This window comes from Pleurodeles waltl, chromosome 4_1 (genome assembly GCF_031143425.1).
Source record: "Pleurodeles waltl isolate 20211129_DDA chromosome 4_1, aPleWal1.hap1.20221129, whole genome shotgun sequence".
Lineage (NCBI taxonomy): Eukaryota > Metazoa > Chordata > Amphibia > Caudata > Salamandridae > Pleurodeles > Pleurodeles waltl.
In genome coordinates, this window is record NC_090442.1 from 476,546,077 (window position 1) to 476,569,834 (window position 23,758).

General features: G+C 44.7%; 1 protein-coding gene across 6 annotated transcripts in view; it reads left to right on the forward strand.

Moving 5' to 3' along the window:
- The window catches only part of PPFIA2 (PTPRF interacting protein alpha 2), a 1,804,029-nt gene that overhangs the window by 983,334 nt on the left and 796,937 nt on the right, over positions 1-23,758 (forward strand). For all 6 annotated transcript variants that reach the window (XM_069228760.1, XM_069228762.1, XM_069228763.1 and 3 more), the window contains one exon: positions 11,442-11,516. In XM_069228760.1, coding sequence (XP_069084861.1) covers positions 11,442-11,516 — 75 coding nt within the window. The remainder of the gene's footprint in view (positions 1-11,441; positions 11,517-23,758) is intronic.

A 23,758-nucleotide genomic window follows, 5' to 3' on the forward strand; every position in this document is an offset into this window, starting at 1 on the left:
ATGTTTCGCGTCGTGCGGTCCTCTCGGATCCAATGACGCTTCATCAGGACCAGAACATCAGTATATAAACTCCTCTCCACATATACAAAAACAATGATGTGAAAAATTACAACAATAAATTAATATAGGCCGGTCACTTACATTGAAGTACACTAAGCCAGGTCAACAGTCAGGTCGCCTAGAAAACAAACAGTGAGAACAAACACCAAAAAATACCCAAAAAGTGGTCATTGGTGTGGTGGTGCAAACATTGTGCAAATCAATCGCAAAGAACGAAAGGGGACGATGACAAAAGTGGGCTTACCACCCCCAAGTCGGGAACAGGCTCCTTGGTAAACACGTCCCAAGGACTCGGCTAACAGCTAAAATATGGTAAGCATAAGTAGTCAATCAAAATACATAACAAATTGTTTGTCAAAAGAGAAAGGAAAACAATCCCAAGTTCATAATTCATTTGGTAACATGTATGATAATACTTAATGATGCGCCACAGAGAATTCTAAAAACACAACGTAAATGAGTAAAGCTAAATCAATGGACAATAGTCCTGTAGTTTTGCAGTTTTAACACATTGTGCCTAAAAGTACAGCTTGCAGCTAATAGGGTAATACCCAAATAAAGCTACTATCGTTAGAGTGAAAAAATCCATGCCGAGTCTTATTGAAGCATTCCCCGATTCAATTAACAAATTGACACAGTTGAGAAAATCGCCCGTAGCGATAAAACTGATCGTCATAAGGTCATACTGTGATGAGCAAACGAGCTTACTTGTGTCGCGCAGGTCCTCAATGAAAGACCTACCCTCCGGGGCGTGCAACCGCAGACAAACGCGGTTGAACGCCGTCGGGGTATAAAAAGATCCCATGGACCCGGAAGTCGATGTACGTCTCTCGTCCGAGGTAAACTCGGAACGAGAAATAGAAAAAGGACTCCGCCTCACATCGGGACTAGACATCTCCTGATTGTTATTATTTCTTCTCTACTTTTTATCTTGAGTAATTATCAACTATTACAATTCCATTGAATATTGTTTTTACTGAATGACCACTTCGAACAATTCTTAGGACATTAGACGGATTTATCGTTCCCTTTCTAGACCTATAGTCCCTCCACAGTGTTTATGCCACTCCGGGAAGAACCGGAGTCCTTTTTCTATTTCTCGTTCCGAGTTTACCTCGGACGAGAGACGTACATCGACTTCCGGGTCCATGGGATCTTTTTATACCCCGACGGCGTTCAACCACGTTTGTCTGCGGTTGCACGCCCCGGAGGGTAGGTCTTTCATTGAGGACCTGCGCGACACAAGTAAGCTCGTTTGCTCATCACAGTATGACCTTTTGACGATCAGTTTTATTGCTACGGGCGATTTTCTCAACTGTGTCAATTTGTTAATTGAATCGGGGAATGCTTCAATAAGACTCGGGCATGGATTTTTTCACTCTAACGATAGTAGCTTTATTTGGGTATTACCCTATTGGCTGCAAGCTGTACTTTTAGGCACAATGTGTTAAAACTGCAAAACTACAGGACTATTGTCCATTGATTTAGCTTTACTCATTTACGTTGTGTTTTTAGAATTCTCTGTGGCGCATCAATAAGTATTATCATACATGTTACCAAATGAATTATGAACTTGGAATTGTTTTCCTTTCTCTTTTGACAAACAATTTGTTATGTATTTTGATTGACTACTTATGCTTACCATATTTTCGCTGTTAGCCGAGTCCGCGGGACGTGTTTACCAAGGAGCCTGTTCCCGACTTGGGGGTGGTAAGCCCACTTTTGTCATCATCCCCTTTCGTTCTTTGCGATTGATTTGCACAATGTTTGCACCACCACACCAATGACCACTTTTTGGGTATTTTTTGGTGTTTGTTCTCACTGTTTGTTTTCTAGGCGACCTGACTGTTGACCTGGCTTAGTGTACTTCAATGTAAGTGACCGGCCTATATTAATTTATTGTTGTAATTTTTCACATCATTGTTTTTGAATATGTGGAGAGGAGTTTATATACTGATTGTTCTGGTCCTGATGAAGCGTCATTGGATCCGAGAGGACCGCACGACGTGAAACATGTCAACCTTATTTGAGGAAGTTTTGTAAATAGTCAGAACTCCCCTCTTTCCGTTCCTTGAAAGTAATTGAGCATTGACACTCATTTTAGTACTTTCCTGCATTTTTAATCTTGGTATCATCCCTGACTATTGATTAAAATGATGATATATGCAGCGATGTTTAACCAATTTTATTCTTTATTTTTTCCTGTTCTCTCCTTTTCTATGGGTGCTTGAGTGTAGGCATATCCAGTTAGATGGTTCTACCTTTGTAGTGGCCATCGTTACAACACGGCTTAGTGCCCCCCATTGTGGGGAGCCCGTCAGGCGTTCCACTGCCGGCCTGGCGAGGAGCATTACCCGATGATGATGCCAGTCATCCACTGTGATGCTTGAGGGCACTCGCTCCTGATAATTCAGGTCCCCTATGTCTTTTTTCTTCCCGTTGTATGGAACAGTGTACCTTTGGTTTGTCGTACTATTATTGGGAGACTGTACACTGGACCAAGTAATCTCCCGGTCCCTCCTCTTTTCCTTGTATCATATTTAGTGTCAGTCCGCTGCCTGGGCTGTGAATGAGGCACTATTTCTTTTTTTGGGGGCATTTTTATATAGCACAAAATTGACCTGATCTAAAGGTATTGGACCGCTTTAAATGAAAACCAGATACATTACACAAGTTGCATTTTCAAGCATGGTGAGATTAAGTGATTTCCTCTGAATTACAGGGTGTTGGGTTTATGCTGTCCCTGATTTTGTTTAAAAGTTGGTGTTCGCAGTCTCCCTCCTACCCTCTATCGACCCCTACTCCAGTCCCTGTTGTTGCTAGCCCCATTCTCCTCCTGCCCACCTTTGTTATTTACACCCCATCCTCCCTCCTGTCCTTAACGCATGCCTTCCCTCCCTTTCTTGGTCTTTGGTTGTTTATACATCATGTCTCACTGGCACTGTGCACACTCTTGTTTAACTTCTCTGCCTCTCTTACATCTACACAGAAAATAAATTCAGGATATATCTGTACCTTCCTTGTAGAAGGAAGTTCCAAGAAATGGCAAGCATTTTGCTCCCTAGCAAACCTCTGCACCATCAACGCAGCGCTTCAACGTGCCTGTGAGCACACCCACCAAGAGGGTGAATTGAAAGTGAATTCCAGTGATTCAGCATTACAATTTCATTAATGTAAACTGAAATCTAGCAAAATGCACTAATTTTGATGTTCCGAATCGGACCATTAACTCCTTGAGATCCAAATTGTACTGTCGTACTACACACCAGTTTTGTGAATGCAGCTATATAACTTTTATTACTTTATCACGTTTATTAAAGTTAATTAGCAAACAAAGATGAATGTTGTGTGCCTTATCCCTCCAATGTTGTTGTGTGCTTCCTTTTAGCCTCCCTGTCCCTCTGTGTTTTTTAATGCACTCTCCCCATCTCTCCGTGCTGTTTAGTGCCCCTCCCAGTCCTTCCATGCTGTTACGTGCCATTTCCTCCCCTTCCACCCCTCAATGCTTTTAGGTGCATCCTCCCACCCACCCTGACTCTCCACGCTGTTAAGCATACCCTCCCACGCTCTTCATCCCTCCATGTTGTTAAGTGCAACCTCTAAATTCTCTTCACCCCTGCATGTAAAGTGCACTTTCCCATCCCTCTTTGCTGTTTAGTTCACTTTCCCCTCCCTCCGTTCAGTTTAATACATTCTCTCCATCTTTCCATGCTCTTTAGTATACCCCCCACATCCCTCTGTGCTGTTTAGTGCAACTTCCACGCCCCTCTATCCTGTTTAGTGCACCCGCCCCATTCCTCTGTGCTGTTTAGTGTAATCCCTCTGTGTTGTTTATTGCACCCTTCCCACCCCTATGTGCTGTTAAGTGCATCCACCCTATCCCTCCATACTGTTTAGTGCACTCTCCCATCCTACCTATCCATCCGTGCAGTTTAGTACACCCTCCCAACCTTCCATGCTCTTTAGTTCACCCTCCCACCCTCACCATTCCACTGTGATATTTAGTGCAACCTCCCACCTTCCACACTCCTTTCCCCCTTTTGACCCTCCATGCTATTGCTGGTCTTGGTCCCCCCTTAGAAGCAGGGGGAATCCAGTAACAAAAGTAGCTTTTTCTCAGCTTCTGTGCTAGGGGCCTCCAACCACAGCTGATAGCACCTGCCCGCTCTGGCTCTTGCAGGAGATCGGATTTTTGAGGTCTCATTCAGGCTTTGCTCTGATACCCATAAGAGAAACAATGACATGGGAGGCCTGGCCTTCCCACCCTCCCCTCCGTCAGACCCTCTGGGGATAAGAGTGAGCCTCCCTCTTCCCAACTCATGCCAGGATTGTGGGGCAGCTCCTAAACTACTCAGACATCTTAGTGACTGATGTTACTTCCTCTAAATCACCTGAAAGGCACCTACTATGTGAGGCCTACCTATCCTGCAGAGATGTCATGTTCAGCAAAACCTTTAATTTAGTATGCCCATTGCTGCAACAGGAACATAGTGCTAATCTCTTCAGTGCACATAAGGAGTTAGGGAATATAATTATTAGGTGATCACAAACTGTTTATGCATATTGTGTAACCTGCCGTGTAAACCAGTTGTTAGAAACTGGGTTTTTGATTAAGGGTTGACATCCAATCAGTAGAACCAGAGTTATGAACTTTTTTAGTACTTTTTCACTAAAACATAGTGCCTAAAATATCAAAGTGCCAACTGGGGTCATGTAGTCGCACAAGGCCGGGGCAAAGTCAAAATTTATGGCTGCGTGTGATAGAGTATCATTCTGATACACAAGGTAGATTAGGCCCACTCTCAGCTTACCTTCAGACTTAGACTATTTTTTAAAGAAAAATGTCTGGAAAGGTAAAGTTCTGCCGGGTAAGGAAGCTGTCCAGGAAGGAGGCATTTTTATCTAGTGAAGATTTCTAAATTCAGACTTAGTCACTTTTTTGGAAGTCCAGCAGGAAGAACCTGCAGACCGTAGCTGAAGAGGGCTCCACAATGCTGGATACCCCCTCTATGAGTAGCGCCTGAAGAGGATTTGCTACTGTGAAGTAGAACTTAGCAAATTCAGGCTTGCCTGCAATGCATCTTGGGCAGATCAGTGAGCAAGTAGGTCCTGGTCTCTTGTTGGTGCCCAGAGGACTTTTTGCCTGTCCCTAGTTTTGGATTTTGGATGTTTAGGCACCTTTAGCACCCTTCTGAGGGTCATATACTTGGTGGGCACTGCTTGGGATGTAGGACTCACTTCAGGCACTGTCCAGGTGCAGGTTTCAAATAGTTGGAGCTTTTTGTGTCCCTGTAGCTTAGAACAGGAGGCCAACTAACTAGTCTTTGGAATCACTCTGATAGTCCTGGGTTCAAGAAGCAAGGCAGTCCTGAAGCAGCAGGGCAGTCCTCTGAGCGTTCAAGGCAGGCTTTATGCAGCAGGGCAGTCCTCTAATATACAAATGTGCCCTTAAACAGCTAGACTATCCTATGAAGTACAAGGCCTTCTGAGTGTCCTTTGCAGGTCCAGGAATGAACTGGAGAGTGAGTCTGAGGGTCTTGTTTCTATACCTGGTGCCAGCTTTAAAGTGGAAGAAACTTCTGAAGTTGTCCCCTGACTGCTGGTTCTGAAATGTCCCTACTTGTGCCCAGCCTTCAAGAAGTCAATGGTGACAAAAGACTGGTGGGAAGTTCTTTGCGAGTTTGCTGAGGCAGCTCCTTTGAAATGTAAGTAGGGAAGGGAAACAATCCGCCCCTCCCATCCTGGCAGAATGGCCAAAACCTAGACCCCCTTAGTCAAAGGGGAAATTGGTGTTGGAAGGATGAGCCATCTCTGACTTGATGTTGGTGGGGCTGTCACCTACCGCACTTGTACATCACGAAGGCTCTGCTTCAGCACACTCACAAAAGGGTTTGCACTAGCCTTTTGTGCCCCTAGATAAGCTGGATAGTGCCATAACATAAGCCCCCACAGAGTGGGAGGACCACCCAGCTCCACGAGTCCCCTCACTTAAAGTGGTAGGAGGTGGGCCGTGGAGGCCTCCCCCATGTACTTTGGGGGGGAGGGGTCCCCTCAAGTTTCATTAAGCCACTGAAGCTGTGGCCTGAGCAGAAACAAAGGGCATTCTAAATACCTCTGGGAGTGGAAAGCTGGCACCAAGTATAAATATTGAATCCTCAGACCTAACTCTTCAGTACACCTCTGAACCTATGAGAGACTCAGAAGGACTGCTGTGCTGCTCTGCTGCAAGAAGGACTTTGATTGTGCTTCCTTGTGCGCACCGATAACCACTGTTAGCATTTTGTGCTCTTACGTACTGTATTTATGTAGATCTTTAAAACTACTCCTTGCTCTAATGATTAAAGTATTGTTGCTTTGGTGTCAAATAATATATTACATTTTACTCAGTTTTTCTAAATTAGTGTGGGGATTTTTCTTGTCTTGATGTTCACTTTATTACTTTTTGAAATGCTGCATAAATAATTTACATTTTGCCTCTAAGTTAAGCCTGAGTACTTTTGTGCCAAGCTACCAGATTTCACCCTGACAGGAATTGTGGTTGCTGCTCCGGTAGGGCTTAACCCCAACTCAACAAGTAACCCGATTTCCTACAATCACCTTCAGGCTGACCAGTTTAACACTCATCCTTTGCTTTTTCCAATGAAAAGAGATTTGAAGCAACATCGAGTATAGCATCCGGATTGAAGCAAAATAAAAAAAATCAAACATGACAAATGCTTGTTCTGCTATTTCCGAAATAAATCATGTAGCAAATTTGCAAGTGAGAGAAAAAGACACAATTTAAACTGAGCGCTGAGTCTCAGCATAATAAAGCAGTCATGTACAAATGTCCATGTGCTCTGCCTCTTACACACACTCGCCTTGTGATTACTTGGCGGTGTTCATGCGGCTAGTGTTGTGCTTTACTCAATGTTATTGTGCATGTCCTCATCTGTGAATTTTACGCAGGATAGTTTGTGGAGTTTACATAGGTTTTATGTGGGACTAGCCATGTACTTTACCCGATGCAGAACATATGCTCACTTGAGTTGCGAATGCACATTTGCTCAGTTTGTGAAAAAATGAAATATATTAAGCACAGGTATTCATTATCTCAAGGTGCCTGTCTTAAATTGAGAAGTGACAACAGTTCAATTTATCATCATCATCAATCTTTATTCGGTCACATTTTTCTGACCATAAAAGCACAGTAAATCCATACATATATTTACTAAGTAAAATATTAAAAATCCTAAAAAGAATTCTAAAAATACAGCCAAAATGCTTGCAGATCCTACAGTACAATCATGAATACAATTTAGGAGGCATAAGGTTTTCTCAATCTAATTGCAGCAATTACGTAACTAACTACAGAAGAGCAAATTTCTGGCATAGCTAAAGACTGTGAGTATCTAAGACCTTCTTTATATCCGATAAAATGCTTATTCAATAAAATCGGGTGCAGAAACTGAGCTCTAAATGGGCAAAACAATTTACAAAAGAAGATGAAATGCTCTGTCGTTTGAGAAGAACAGCGACACGTGGGCACCATGGGAAAGATCTACCCTAAGGCCAGGAAAGGGAAAAGCAACTAAATGGTGGACCAAATTTAGTCTAAACCTTTTCAGATAAAACCTATGTTGAGGGTCGGTAAACCAGGTTAAGTACAAATTCATTGCTGATACCTTATGAATTTGAATATAATTTAAAACAGAGTGCATACCCAGGGACCTTACAATGCGGCCCTCTTCCCTATGTGATGCAAATGTCCTTTTCACTTTGTCTTTTGTGCTGCAATTTATCCGTTCGGGGAAGTCAAACAAGGTGTTCAGGCCCCTACTATAATAGGTATTCTTAATATAAGCCAGTCTCGGGATGGAAAGCAGATAATGATAAACAGTCTTTCAAAGCTTCTTGGGAAAAAACAGTCACCGGCAAACTCCAGATTTGCAACCACAATAACGAGGGATTGATGTCCATGAGGTCTTCTAGGTGCTCCATTCCAAGTTTGAGATGTACAATGTAGCTTGCGGTAGTATGAGGAACCGCAAGTAGTCAACACAAAAATGTATTTTCCATTATCTGTAATTTTGTTGGTGTGGCACAACCCCATACTCCTGCCCCATAAATTACCAAGGGCAAACATTTACTCCTATAGAGCTGAATCATCTCCCTGATTGGCTTCAGACTAATCCTTGAAAAAATCTAAATACCATATCACAAGCCACCCCCACTTTTTGAGCTCTCTGCTTGATTAACCTCTTGAAAGACCCACTAGCATCAAGCTGTAAACTTAAATAATAAAAAAATGGGACTTTCTTAATCATGGCCCCTCGGTATTAAAATGCTTTGATTTTGTATCACGGGGCCACACGTCATCACAAATGACTTTTGCCAGTAGAAGACAGTTTGCTGTTAAAGCAAAAAGAACAGCATCATCCGCATATAGAAGTACTGGGACCGCCTTAGACCCAATTCGGGGGATATCTTTTCTATATGTCTGTAAAAAGGTTCTGAGACAGTTTACATACTATAAAAATAAAAATGGAGCTGGAATGCAACCCTGCCTAACAACTCTGGAAACTCTGAACTATAGTAGTTGTATCTTGATGTAAACGTTTTATTAAATCCAGTAGAGGCTGGTCAATATCTGCCTGACACATTAGATGCCAGAGAATTTCCCTATCCACTAAGTAAAAGGCACAGGAGAGGTCCATAATAGCCATGTGAAGGGCACCTCTCTTGTCCTTGACATACTTCCCCCCAAATAAGTGTTAGGTTAAGGGCTTCTTCTACTGTCCCTGAGCCAGGTCTGATACCACATTGGTAAGGTGAAAAAAGGATATGGCCTCTGCCCATTCCTCCAACTTGCCTTGGATTCCTCGCCCAAGGATTTTTAAAGTGCAGTCTAGTATTGAAATAAGGCGATAGCATGAGGGCAGCTTTCAATCACCCTTTTTGAATATGCAGACTATAATGGCCCCTTTCCATGAGTCCAATAGGCAACCCTTCACTGCCACCCTTACAACGTTAGTCAAAAGAGGGACCCAGAAGTTGACATTATCTTTAAATAGGTCCACCAGGACACCATCTGGGCCTGGAACCTTGCCATTAGCTGCACACTGAATGACCGTAGCAACGGGTGGGAGGTCGATCAAATCGACTAACCACTCCTCACTTATCTCCTTTGGGAGTGTACTGGAATCCCTTCTTTGCTCACCCACCTCGCTATCTGAGTTAAAAATGTAGGTAAAGTGTTATATCCAATCCTGTTCACTAATGTGACATTCAATGCCAGAGGTTTGGTTATCAGAAAAAAAGTCTGCTTTACAATTTCCCAGAAAAGCTTATTATCTGTTAACTGGTCCGCTTTATTCAAATCCTCCGAAGCTTTCCTTCTAATTTCCTGTTTCCTGTTTCCTAGGGTCTGCTTATAGGCTCTCCTTGCTTCCCGTACCTCTACTATGTTTCGCTGAAATTTTGTAGCTGCCTTTTTAAAAAGTTTTAAATGCTGCTGTACATTCTGGGCTAAACTATGTATTATCCGGGGACATTCTTTTTTATATGTTTTTTGGATAATTGCTTTGCCACTAGGTTGGCAATTTTTGTGAAACTCTCTATAACATTATTAGAATAACTATCTATTGAAAGGCAGCATATAACATCATTAAAAGTCGAATTTATTAAATCTTAATTTTTTTTTTTACTGGGTCAATATTCTGCCACTTTATTATTGCCCCATTTTCAGAATGACAGAGAGGGACTTCTACTGTATCAGCTGCTTCACGATTTACGTCAAAATAAAAAAACAAATGAATGGGATTATGATCACTAAACGGGAGGGGTGGCGCATCATCGTGTGCTATTTTGCCCAAGAGATCAGACGAAAGGGGCATCATGTCTATTATGCTATCCTTACCCCTTCCGGTTAAGGTTGGAAGCTTATGATTAGCTTGCCCTTGGGCCTCAGATGCATAACTTAAATTGTGCGATAGAATCAGTTGATTTATTGCTTCAACATAAGCTGAGTGAGAACAATGAGTAACGGGAGTTCGATGTATATCAATGAATCCACAGACTGAATCTGCTGGGTGCGTACATTTTGTAATATTAAAATCCCCAGCCCATATAACTGAAAAAGCCTTATCCTTTTGTCCTTCAAGCCACACCTTAAGTATTCGTCCTAACTCTTCAATTATCTCTAAAGGCTGCGCAGAGAAAAAATTAAAATTAAAATTTATTAAAACACTTCCATTCAAATAATCAAACCCCTCCTGAATAGTGCTGGTACTCCCTTGTTTGAATGTAAAAAGTGTGGGTACTCAGTATCTTATCATATAAAGCACTGCATGTGTTCATTGAGTTATCTCTAGCGCATGTGTGTAGCACTGGATTTCACTCGGAGTTGCACATATATCTGCCACTACATGTTATTAACTGAGGTGCATGCTTTAAATGTATAAACTTACGTGTGAGCAAGTGCTCAGCCATATAATGTACTTTGTGCTGTGAAAGGTCAAGTTCCCGCTGTGTTGTACAAGTGCTAAACCCTGCTTAAGAGCTCGATCACATATATTCAGGAGAATCCCAAATTCAGTAATTCTGGTGTGGCCAATGTTGCAGTTGCAATTAGTTGTGTAAAGTGTAATCTAAGCAACAGTTTGCAGGTACAGTAATAGAGCCCTTGTGGCTGGGTTTATTTAGAGACTCGGATTTTGCCGAGGGCCCTAAGGAGCCATAGAGCTAGAGCTATTTGCTTTGCCCTTGTCTTTTAGTCATGTTGTTAAGCAGTGTGCAACATGGATGGAATTCAAGCAAAGAGCCCTACAACAAAGTCAGCGTGGTTCGCATCTTAGTGTTTTTTTCAGTGCTTACAGTCATGACGAATGGCAGCCATGCTGATGTAAATTATGGCTAAACAATTCTTTCGTAAAGCTGATAGCTCTTGGTGGGTGAAACCTGTTGGCTTTGCTGATGCTTGTTTCTAATTTAAGAACTACACAAACATGCACGAAGAGGGATCAAAAGAGTACACTTATTTCTTGATGTTGCCTATGTCAAATCTGTCGCATAAATATGAAAACAGACTAAGTATGAGTGCCAGTCTACTGTAAATGTACACAGATATATCCCTATGGTAGAACACATACTTTTTTGGCGTAATATTTGTTTATTTGTATCAGTCGATAAGTTTTGAAGGGTGGAACAATTTATGGAAAGTACTTACGAATTTACTTTCAGTGCCCGATTGACTTTTCTTTGCAGTTGACCAGAGGTAGTACCAGTTCTTTACCAGGGTTGTTATTATTTGGCCCTAAAAGTAGTGAACCATGTCATGTATACCGAGTCCAAGAGTGATGGAAACAACGTTACAGGATATGATTTGATTTTTTTTCTTTCAGGTAAGAGAAAGGCTGCGGGTTTCATTGGAGAGAGTCTCTGCACTGGAAGAAGAACTAACAGCTGCTAACCAAGAGGTAACATAAAAAACTTTACCCTCCTTTCGTCACATTTTACAAACACGTTTTACTTTGTGTTGAGCATCCTTATTGTTGGAAAATGTCGCAAAATTGCATATTAACTTTTGAATAGGTATGGACGTCAATCCACCAAAATGCCAGGGGTAGCAGAAGTGACGTAATATAACATTTAACTTTAACTTTTACTTTTACTCACTCACACATGCTTACAAAGACACACGCACACTTTCCTCATAGGGACTCTCTCTTACATACTCATACTCTCGCCCGTAAGCTAGCACATAACACACATTTAAAATCATTTTTTACTTACTTCAATTGCCTGATAAGGTCATATTTCATTGAAAAAAAGGAAAATGAAGCCCCAAGTCCATTTTTTGCCACCTCTGAGGCCAGGGGTCGCAAAGGGCAAGCCAGCGGTCGCAGCTGCGACCCCTAAATGACGTCCATGTGAATAGGCCACGGGCGACTGTTGTATCCTCCACCTGCTCCTAATTTGTATTCTAAGCTTTCATTGATAGCAGGCATAAAAACAGACACAAAAATGCAGTGATGGGGTGCCAATGTCATGCGTTGTAAGTCAGCATATAACACAATTGTCATGGTTTTCTGTCGGTTAACAGTCTGTACAAATGCAAGGAGAGCTGCTATGTTTCGCGAGGTAATGCCAGCACTATGTGTGACTGATCAAGGGAATGCAAAATAAGCTTCAGGCGATATGCATATGTATAAATGTAAATTAAAAGGTAGCTGCTTGCCGGCAGCTTTTTATAGTTAATGTTAGCTCGAGATTTCATTGTTAACGTGCCTTTTTCATGTGTTTTAAAGCTGAGCAAAATTTAACCAGAATAAAATTACACACCTGGGCACTTGCCATCACAGCTTCTCTGCACATCCCATGGATACTGCCTTGAATAATCATTTAAGAGTTTGAATGAAAATCGATTTCCCTCAACATTACACTTCACAGACTGTAAAATCACAACGTTCACAAGTACATTTTGGTAAAAATCGTATTTACATGTTCAGCTATTTTTAAAACAACATATTTACACTGGAGGATTATGAGAACACAACAATTAACAGTTGCACGCAGTCTAACAAATTAAATGAAAATAGTGTAACCCACATGTAATTTATTTAGAGTCCATATTGCATTCATATGCATATGTTTTCTTGAAACAATGCCTCACCTTTGATTTGACCAGATAAAAAAAAATACTGACTCTAGACGCCTCAAACTGCATATCTTTTCCACAATCCAGGTAACCCTTCTAAGTCTGTTACATTAGCATGTGTTTTAACGGTAGATGAAATAATAGGTGTGCAAATTTTGCGAACTTTGTGTTTGCTTAATCACATGAAATTTTCGCAAAATTACACGTAATTACACACAATGCAAATGCATCAATTTGCACTATATGTTGTATGAAAAACATCTTTGTGTCACTATTTTTGCATGGATGCATTTTGCACTAAAAAGTAGTGCTAAAAACCAGAATCACCGAGAACAGCCACTTACGTTCTCTTGTTTCCATGCATTCACTGAACAATTTCATTGTGAAAGATGCATTTGCAATAGATGGTGTATTATCTGGAATTTCAGGAAACAAAAGTAACACAAAGTACTTGAAATTACATGTATCATGCCCGTATAGTTGGAATGTCACCCAGGCCTGCACAAAATATGTGTTAGCTTGGGTTTAGCCATGCCATAGGTGATTTAGGCTCTCCGGGGGTGTGTGGCCAAAGCAGCAACGATGGCCGAAGCGAGCCTATAGAGCTCCGCGTCCTTCCCGGTTTATCCGGCAGCATCCAGTGGCTTCGGGGCCGGTGGTGCCCAAGCGGCAGGTGTGCTGAGATGCTGCTGCATTCAGGATCGCCGCGACTTTGAGTGGCAGCTCCCCTGGGCGGCGCAGAGTTGCAGCGGGCCGGGCCCATGAGGATCCGCGGCCTGCAGAGCTCAGGTGAGCAGCAGGTGCGGACTCGGTGGAGCACGCAGCTGTGGTGTCGGGAGGGCCCGGCTGCTGGGGCCCATCAAGAGAAGGTGCCGGGGGGGGGCGCTGATCCCCTAAAAGCCGGCGCGGAGCCTTATGGCATGCGGCGGCGGGGGCGGCCTCCCGGACACGGTGCTACTGCGGTGGTGGAGGAGTCCGGGGCCTACCTCCAGTGCTGCCTGAAAGAGGTGTGGTGTGGGGGCCCCCGGCCCACGAATCGACCCGAGACGCCCAGGAGGCCAGACATTGGAGGCCTGCAGTCCGGGAGAGGGAGAAAGGAAAAAGTTTGCAGAGCCATTGCTGGTTGGGCTGCTCGTGCTGCTGCGCGGCGCCGTCCTGGGGGCGCAAGCAAGCGGGCACGGCCCTTATCAAACTGGTGGAGCATTGGCTTAGATGGTGCCCAGAGCGACCTGAGAGTGGACTTGTTGCTGGTTTCGGTGCTGGTGGCGAGGAGCTGACCCCCACTGGACTATGGTGTTGAGAGGCTGGGACATTAATTTGGCTGACTGAGAGACACTGAGGACTGACCTGGGAGGCCCATTTTGCTGCATGACTGCCACATTTATTAAGCTGATTCCCCAGCTTGGTCCTCCTGACCTGGCTGGGTGCGCCCCCAAGCAGTGACACCGTTTGTGTGCCGTCTGGTTGGCGGAGTGGTGCCAGTTGATGTCCCCATAGACCATGGATATGGCGGGGATGGGCCACCTTCACTCTGGAACTGGGGCTGGGTGGTCACAGGACACTGCGACGCAAGACAGTCAGTAGCTGGATGCTGTACTGCTGCGGTGGAGCGCATCAGTGATTCGCTGGAGCGGGCTCGCACATCCCTGGAAACCAAGATAGACAAGGGGGCCAGCGACCTTGTCCTGCTACATGCTAGACCACCACAATCTGGCAGACAGGACAGGTATGATAGAGGCGCGAGTGGACGAGCTGGATCCGGTGACGTCTCGCCTAGAAGCCAAGATGGGGGACGCACTGGCACGCATAGGAGAATTGGAGTGCCGAGTTGAAGACGCGGAAGGCCGCACCAGACGAAATGACATACGGGTGGTTGGATTACCGGAAGGTGTGGAGGGTCGCGATGCGGTGGCCTACTCCGAGAACTGGCTTCGAGAGTTAGTGCCCGAGGGAACACTGACCCCTTTCTTCTCGGTGGAGCGAACACATCGGATTCCCACATCACCAAGGCCCCCAGGAAATGGCCCTTGTCCCTTTACAATTCGCTTGCTCCACTATGCAGACAGAGATATAATTCTCAAGACTATGAGATCCTCCCCACCGCCTAGAGTGGACGATGCGCAGATAATACTGTTCCCGGACTACACACTGGCGGTGCAAAGAGACTGGGCCTCCTACCTACCCTTGAAGCGTAGGCTCCGGACGCTGCACCTGGAGTACTCTCTCTTATTCCCAGCCAAACTTCGCATCATAGTCGATAACAAGTCTCACTTCTTTACCACGCCTGAAGCGGCGTAGGAATGGCTGGAGTCAACAGGTCGTGTTAAGGGCTGCGAGGCGGAGAGGAACCCGCCTGCATCGAAGAGCAGACACAGCCGAGCGAGGCACGGCCGCAAGGGAGGCAGCGTGACCATTGAGACTGCGACGCATGCTCCTGATCTGGAACAACTTATACAGGAGCAGCGCGGGGCACTGCAGTCGGCGGCGGCTATTAATGCTTCTCCGATGGCGTCGGAAGCGGGGACTGAAATTTCACAGCCTCCCAGTGATCGCCCTACCACGCCGGACCGGCTCTCTGAGCTGGGATTTCTGACACGTCTGGGTGTGACCCCCGGCACTGCGGACAACCTCTTCTAGATCCTACTGGCACGTACCTCAGCGGCTCGGAAATGTTGAAATCTTCGCTTGGTATGAGCTGTGCATCTGGTCTATAGAGACGTCATGTTGTTCAGGATATGCTGATCGGCAGCGCGCCTGCTGAAGCATAGGGTACTTAGTGGGTAGACTGCACAGGTTTCACTGGTATCCTAATTGTTTAAGAGCACTGTTTAAGAGCACTGTTCGCCACTGGCCCCCCCCACTCTGTTATTCACTCTAGCCGGGGTGAATAGCTTAGTACACGCTCATCCTAGTGTGACGTGGCCTACCCCACTCTCCTGCTAGCGGAGAATTAATATGTATGATTATTTTGTTGACTGTAAGAGTTGTTGGGTTTGGGCGGACACTGGTTGTTCATCTGCTCTGATGGTATTGGATTTGTTATTGTTAATTTGGAGTCTATACACAGGATGTCTAACTGGGTGCTGGGAATCCACCATTGTATGCACAAGCTTGTGCTCATGGGCAGAACAGGCAGCGCATAGACACACCGACCAGATGCCGCCATGAACCCCCATATAGCGATTACTTGGTACGTACGCGGCATACACACGCCTAAGCATAGGTACTCCATATACTCATATCTTAAAAGGCACTCTGTGCAGATCGCCTTTCTGCAGGAGACCCACTTGGCGCTCTCAGAGCTTCATCGCTTGCAGCGGCGCTGGAGAGTGCAATTATACGCAACAGGCCACTCTACCTATGCTAGGGGCGCCCTGGTCTGGATCAAGCCTGGTGTCCCCTTTGTAGCAGAAGACCAAATCATAGATACGCAGGGGAGATTTGCCCTGGTACGTGGGCGGCTTGCAGGGCCGGGACATAGTGCTAGGCTCTATATACACCCCGAATGTGGATCAAGCCTCCTTCCTGCACACTTTGTCTAATCAGTTGTCGGGGTGGAGTGATTACCCTTCGTTATTGGGAGGGGATTTTAACAGTGTGCTAGACATAGACTTAGACCGTTCCTTCCCCCGACTGCCTACATCGCCTACTGTGTCAGCTGCGCGCGCTGGCCACCTGGACCCAAAATTGGCACCTGATAGATATATGGCGTCATCGTAATGCCAGAGTTTACTCGTACTACTCCGCCCCACACTTCCTGCATGTGCGTCTTGACAGAATACTCTGTACACAAAATTTGTCCTCTGTGGTTATGGGCGCGGATTATTTAGGTCGCCCGGACTCTGCCCACAACCCACAGACTGTGCACTTGGGCTGGGATACTTCCCCTCCAGCTGTCCCTACTTGGAAACTTAGACCCGAACTCCTGGAGGATGCAGCATTTAAAGCATCACTAGACTCGGCGATCCCCAAATTTATTTAGCATAGTGACGGCACTCCCTCCTCGGGCCTGTTAGAATGGGACGTCTTTAAGGTCTTCATCAGAGGCCACTGTATGGGGGGACCCAATGGAATATGCGTCGCTCGATTGAGCATGATCTTGCCCATATAGAGTGGAGCCTGCTGTGCCCTGAGAGGGAGGCTGCTCGAAGCCCCACTGAAGTGGCTATGTTGTCCAAGGTTCACGCTGAGCGATTATCCCTTCTCGAACGGCTGCGTTGCTTAAATTATGCTGCTCATTCGGCGCGCACGCATACCTCAGCAGACAAATCGGGCAAACTTCTGGCATGGCTGACCAGAAGTGATCCAGCCCAATTGTGGAGATTCGCTCAGAAACTGGTCGCTTGCTTCACACACCATTGGAAATACACTCTGCGTTGACGCAGCACTATAAGACGTACGTCTCAGTTGCAACTCCCCACAGACGGTCCTGCACTGAGTTTCTCTCTGGGGTTGAGCTTCCTTGTCTGACGGTCACCCAGAGGAACACCTTGAAGGAGTCTCTGGACCTCACTGAGATCCAGGCCAGCATCCGTGAGCTGTCGGCTGGCAAGGCACCGGGCCCGTATGGTCTGCCGGCCAACTTCTACAAGACATTCACTTCAACCCTTACACCCAGGCTACTCCGTGTCTATGAGGAGGCAGTGCAGAGGGGATTTTTGCCGACATCCCTGAATGAGGCGATGCTTGTATCCCTACCCAAACCCGGCAAAGATCCAGCGGAGTTGGGCTCATACCGTCCATTGGCAATGCTCAACACAGATTATAAAATACTGGCCAAAACCCTAGCAACGAGACTAGCGCCTATGACACCGGGCCTGGTGCACCTGGATTAAAACGGGTTTGTACCTGTGAGAGATACATCACACAACACTAGGCAGCTGTTCCGTGTTATGCATTACGCGAGGCGGGACTGGCCACTGGCGGGATGCCTTGTCCTTGATCTTGAGAAGCTTTTGATTCCTTAGAGTGGCCTTAGCTTTTTGAGGTCTTACAGCGATTTGGCATTGGGCCCCTTTTTCTCCGTATGGTTAAACTTCTATACGATAATCTTCAGGTCCGGGTCAAGCTGGGAGGAATTATATCGGAGACAGTAAACGTGTGCAGAGGTACAAGACAAGTTGTCCCCTTTCCCCGCTGCTGTTCTCCCTCGCCATGGAGCCATTGGCAGCAGTTCTGCGCGACAGGGGCTCCTGCTGGGGAATTGCCCTGGGAGATGGCCTGCATATGGCATCGCTATATGCCGACGACCTTTTGCTGTATTTTAGAGATTTCACGCGAGTCCCTCCAGAGGTTGGGACCCTACTGCAGCAGTTTGCCTTGCTGTCTGGCCTCAGGGTTAATTGGTCTAAATCGTGCCTCTTTCCCTTCGATCCCACGCTTCCGAACCCAGAGCTTTGTCTCTCGGGAAATACTGTTCCTTGGCAACCCCACACATTCAGATACTTAGGCATACGCATTTACCACCATGAAGGAGATCTATTCGATGGGAACCTTAAGAGAGCAGTGTCTTCCATTAAACCCCAGATTGCTTTCTGGCAAACGTTGCCGCTGTCGGTGGCAGGCAGCATAGCACTGTTAAAAATGATCGTCTTACCACGCCTATTGTATTACTTTTCCAACCTCCCGCACTATATCCCGGCCATCTTCTTCAGGAGCCTGGAGCCCACGCTGAGATAATTTATCTGGAATGGCTGGTGCTGCAGAGTTGCGCTAAGGAAGTTGTACCTGCCGCTGGAGAGGGGTGGCCTGACGGCTCCTAATCTGGAGCATTATTACTTGGCCTCTCAGCTCCAGTGGGTGTCCAAATGGCTAGCAGGCCTTCACCTTACAGACACGGTGACCACCGAGGGCCCCTGGTCCCTCATGCAGGTGTCGCATCTATTCCACCCGTTCACACGCGCGGCTCCACGGGGCAGATCTTAGTTAGGGTGGCCCACAGCTGTTACCGAAGGTCCCTGCGCCTTACTGGGGGGACTGTCCTGTTTGCCCCAACTTTGGCACTGTTGGGTACTTCTCGAGGCTACAAAGTTACGTCAGGAGCCAAACTACGTGTGTGTCATGCGGCGGAGCTGTGTACGTTGGGCGATCTGTATTATGATGGTAAACTGCTCTCGTTCCCCGAACTGGTTCAGGGGACAGGCCTCCCTACTATATAACTCGCTGTTAAGGTCTTTAGCATCTAAGTGGGGTGACCTGTCAACCGCGCCCCAACCCATCTGCTGCTACAATACATACAGGTGATGGGGCAGGGACGACGCCTGATTAGGTGGTTCACAGATGCGCTTGCGCATGACACAACCCTAGAGTACGCCACACTGCGTGCGGCTTGGGATACTGATTGGGCTACCTCATTTACAGACGTGCAATGGAACTCTGTTCTCTCCAGACACATTAATATACCCCGTAACTCCAGATTTCGCCTGATACAATTTTATATCATTCACAGGGCATACCTCACTCCAGCTCGCATTAATAGATATTTTTCTCGTTGCGATGCAGCTTGCCCCCGCTGCTTCCACATTAATGCCGATATGATTCACATGCTATGGTCCTGTCCCTCCTTACACTGTTACAGGAGAGCAGTAGTAGACCGTTTGTCGGAGCGCACGACGCGCTCGGTTCCATTTACATGAGAGGTCTGTGTGCTGGGCCTTTTCCCTAGGAGCACGTGACATAGAGCTGCTGCAAGATTTCTGGACCTAGGCTTGATAACAGCTAGGCGGTTGATAACTCGTAGGTGGAAGTCCACGGACCCGCCAACTGAGCGGGCTTGGAAGTGTTCATTTGAGATTTGGGCAAGTGCAGAGGGGGTGGCACTGAGACGAGACGATGCACTGGGGTTGCGCAGGTATCCATTGTCAGACAGCTGGGAGGTGATGATGGCACACTTACAGGGCCCAGGATCGGGCTCAGGTGTGAAGGACTCAGACTAGCAACTAAGGTGGAAATGCACCCAATTCTAAGATAGGAGCGCGAGGCGGAGCATGCCTGAGCACTAGTTGCTGGTTCATTCTCTGTTTTGAGGGTGCAGCCGGGCCATATGTGGGTGGCGGGTGTCTGGAGCTTGGATGTGTTCCCGTCATATATTAGCGCGCAAGTGTGTTGCAGGGGGGTTTCCACACGCACGAAGACACGCTCAATTAAATGTCCACTACCTGAAGTTATAGTACTCCATTGTTTGAAACCGTTATTGTTGTTATCTGTTACTTGACATAGGATCAATATCCACATACACAACTCTGCATTGATCTTTGTGTGAGGATCAGAGAGGCACTGTAGCATCTATTGCCCTGCAGATTATTCATGAGACTTAAAATTTCTTTGCATGGACATTTTCTCTTTTTTGCATTCATGTGTCAATGAATCCTGCTGTATGTAAGTTTAGGTGGAGCATATTTGAGAATTCCGCTTGCAGATCTAACCGTCGACTGTTTTGATGTCTACTTTTACCTGGTGCAATTACATAGCATGACTGGCAAATACAAATATTTGCTGTACTCCTGTTGATGTGAAAGTCAAAATGTTACAACATGGTTGAAAAAATAAACAGATATTCGAAAACAAAATAGGCTATTTAGGCTCTCCAGTTTGTACTACATGAGCTTCATTAACATCAGCTAGGTGGATGTACTAAGTGTCTCCATGAGTCTTTAACCGAGTGAAGGTCAAAATAGGACTCGCTTAAGAGTTTTAAGATTAAACATTCCTGAAGTATATGATCCGGAAAGGAACCACGTGAATCAGGTAAGCTTCAAGTAGAGATTTATTCCAGCACATCGATATACAACCAGCAGGGCGGCCAGGAGAGCAACAGCTGTCTCCTTTCAAAGATATGCATTCCATCCCCGACATTCCTCATTCCTGCAATCCTTATTGTACTACTACGAGCTGCCACTCTCCAAGGGCAAGAACCAAACCCAACAATTCCACATACTTTTTTTCTTATTAACTGGAATAGGTGATTCTGATGAACACACTGGATGTGTTATATTTCAAAGATTACCATTGTGTATTTACAGGCTAGGCTGATATAGCTGCCAAAGAGCCTATGAGCAGGGGCAGCAGCAGTCCTGTGAGATGAAAAGTCTTGTATTTTAACTAATGTCGGCTGGGTGGTTGGTTTTTAACTAACCAGCTATCAAAGGGTGTTTGATAGTGGTGGTCCTTGAGCTATGCATGGCACACAGTAATACAGCGTATGCTATGGAACATTAATTTGTGGGATAACTTTTCTATAGCTAACAGATATGAAGTTTAGTATCAAAAGACAGGACATCAGAGAATATTCTTGATATTTTTTTTGTCAGATTGTCTAAGATGTTTCAGATCAAGAGGTTGCAGTGGCAGAGTTGACAGAGGCTGGTAGAAAACCTGCGGTTCCGCTACTTGTAAACAAGTTTGTTTCTTTGTTCACAACACATACTGTAAAGAATTCTAATCCACCAGCTTAAAGTAGTATTATTGTTATCCCGTTACAAAAATATTTAGAAAAGTAATTCTTTAACTATGTGATTTTCTTTATCATGGGAGTTTCTATTGCTCATATTAGCACTTCAAATATATCTTCAATTCTGTGGACTGAAGCATCTGATCTCTGGATCAAGTATTTTAACATGAAGCACCAAGCACTAACTTTCAGGCGCGGGAAACAAAAAGCCTGTTTGTTTAATTAAAGGTAAATGACCCACGTCCAATTATAGTGCCTATGGTTGCCTCGGTATTCTGTCTCTCACACCAACAAATCGTCGCAGGTAACTCCTGTGACAACCACCCAGTGTTCTGAGGGGTACAATTATTAATCCATATCACTTTAATTTCTCTGAATTTTATCTTTGCCTAGGGCTTCTGCTAAATGGGTTCCTAGGTAAAACCAATGGACTAGGTTGATGGCACTAGGAGTCTGAGAACATGACTGTAATGTGTACATTTTAAATAGATACTGTTCTAAAATTCTCAATTTGTTTCTAATAGCACACATATCCTCATGTTCATCATGAATAAAATGCTAATAATACATGAGGTCATTTTGAAAATATAGAATATAATAAATAAATAACTTGTATTTTTAATTGCCAACTATTACTGTGGTACCTGAGCAGTACACAGTGAGCATCCTACACACTGAAATGTAAATGGAATGCGCAGAGATTTCTGTGAGAAATTCTGCATCAAGTTGTTTCAAGGATAATTATATTGTAACTTAGGATACATCGTATCATATGATTGATGATCGTTTTGTTTTAAGTCAGAGATTTGAGGAGACACTATGTGGTTTTGAAATTGGTATTCAGTTTGCCCTGAAGAAGCAGATATTCCACAAAACACGTGTTGGCATCTTCAGTGCTAGGAACACATTTTCAATGGGATACTTATGAAATTCGATATGTGCAGATGTTTGACTTTTCGCCAGACTGTTTCAACTGAATGTCACTTTTGGACAAGATTGTTTGTTGTGAAAATCATTTATCAATCAGGCATATGATTATGAAATGATAATTATAATTTGATGTATTATGAACTTTTGCAATTGTGAACTTCTGCATTTACAGAAAAATATAGAAATATGTAACCAGTAATTGTTCTTGGTGGTGGACTATGACCTATTTATTTTATTGACTGAACTTTACTCCCCATAACAGCCTATGACTTACATGTATTCTAATAGGTTCAAAAGATGCCCTGGGCTCTGAAATGTGGTCCATGTTATAATGATACGGTCCTGTATTCAGCAGGAGAGCTTAGTCATGATTTTCATTTAACCGACTCTTCCCCTTTCCAATATTATCACCTAGGAGTGACAATATATTGTATGGTGGAGATTCTTCCAACAATGATTCAGACAGATATGGATTAATCACCTCCTGGTCCATATATAGTAGACCTGCTCTAACATGGTTCTCTCGTGAATATTTACTTCAACACATAGAATTTGTACTAGTGGCCCCACGAAAGAGTGGGATCATGACAATGTATGAAAATTCCAGAGCACCTTGTTCATAACAACTAGGTCATTATATGAACCACCTCCAACAGGCCTTCCATGAAAAAAATACCTTTCAATTCAATATTTTTATTAACATTTTCAAATTAAGAAACACAACATCAACAATAGTTATTGTGGCTATGACAAATGCATCCATACTTTTTAGTGCTTATGCACTTCATAAAACTGTTGAATTAATAAATATCTTTAGCACTGTCAAAACTGGAAAACAAAAAAGTGCATAATAAATGAACATGCAATTTAGTACAAGTACAATGTTTGAGGCAAGGTGGGCATTCAAAGAAAAGATTAAAATACCAGACCATAAACATGTAAGGAACAGAATTGGAGTACAGTAAAAAAAAAACATTTTTCAGAAGCAAAGCTTGAGCACAGAGTTCACTGTTTTACTATTTGTGCAAGCATTGTGATGACACCACAGGCACTGAGACACATACGTTAATTTATCATCTTTCTCTATTAGGATTTCCGCTTGTAAGGATAGGATTTTAGAACACTGAGATTTATTAACCAAACAACTTGTACTTTTTTGCTCGTCAGCTGCTCCAATGCTGGATTCTTTGTCTGCCGGACTGATAGACCTCCTAATGAGTCTCACTGTCTGTGATGAACATTTCCTAAAAGAAGAGCTTGAGTCTTGATCCCTGTGAAAAGAGCTCCATGTTCAAACTTGGGGGGTCTAATTTAGCAAGTGCATTGTGAGGCTACAGGAGCTCTAAGCACTCTTCTGAAGTATGCAAACCTGGAACCCGGCCTTTGTGCTCCAGAAGCCACCCTTTGATTCTCTTAACCTTTTATTACCAACAAATAGAGATTTGCTGCCAGCTTAGCAGTGTACATCTTGAAACTGATTTGTTGTTGTGTGAACTGGTTAACTACTATTTATCTCACAGTTTTGGGTTGATCATCCTGACTACAACTCAGTGGCCACCATAAAGGGCCTCATTATGACCCTGGCGGTCTTGAGACCTCCAGGGTCGCGGTGGCAGTCTGACCACCTCCATAGCGGTGGTCAGACTGCCTTTGCGGTTGTTTGACCACCACATTATGACAGT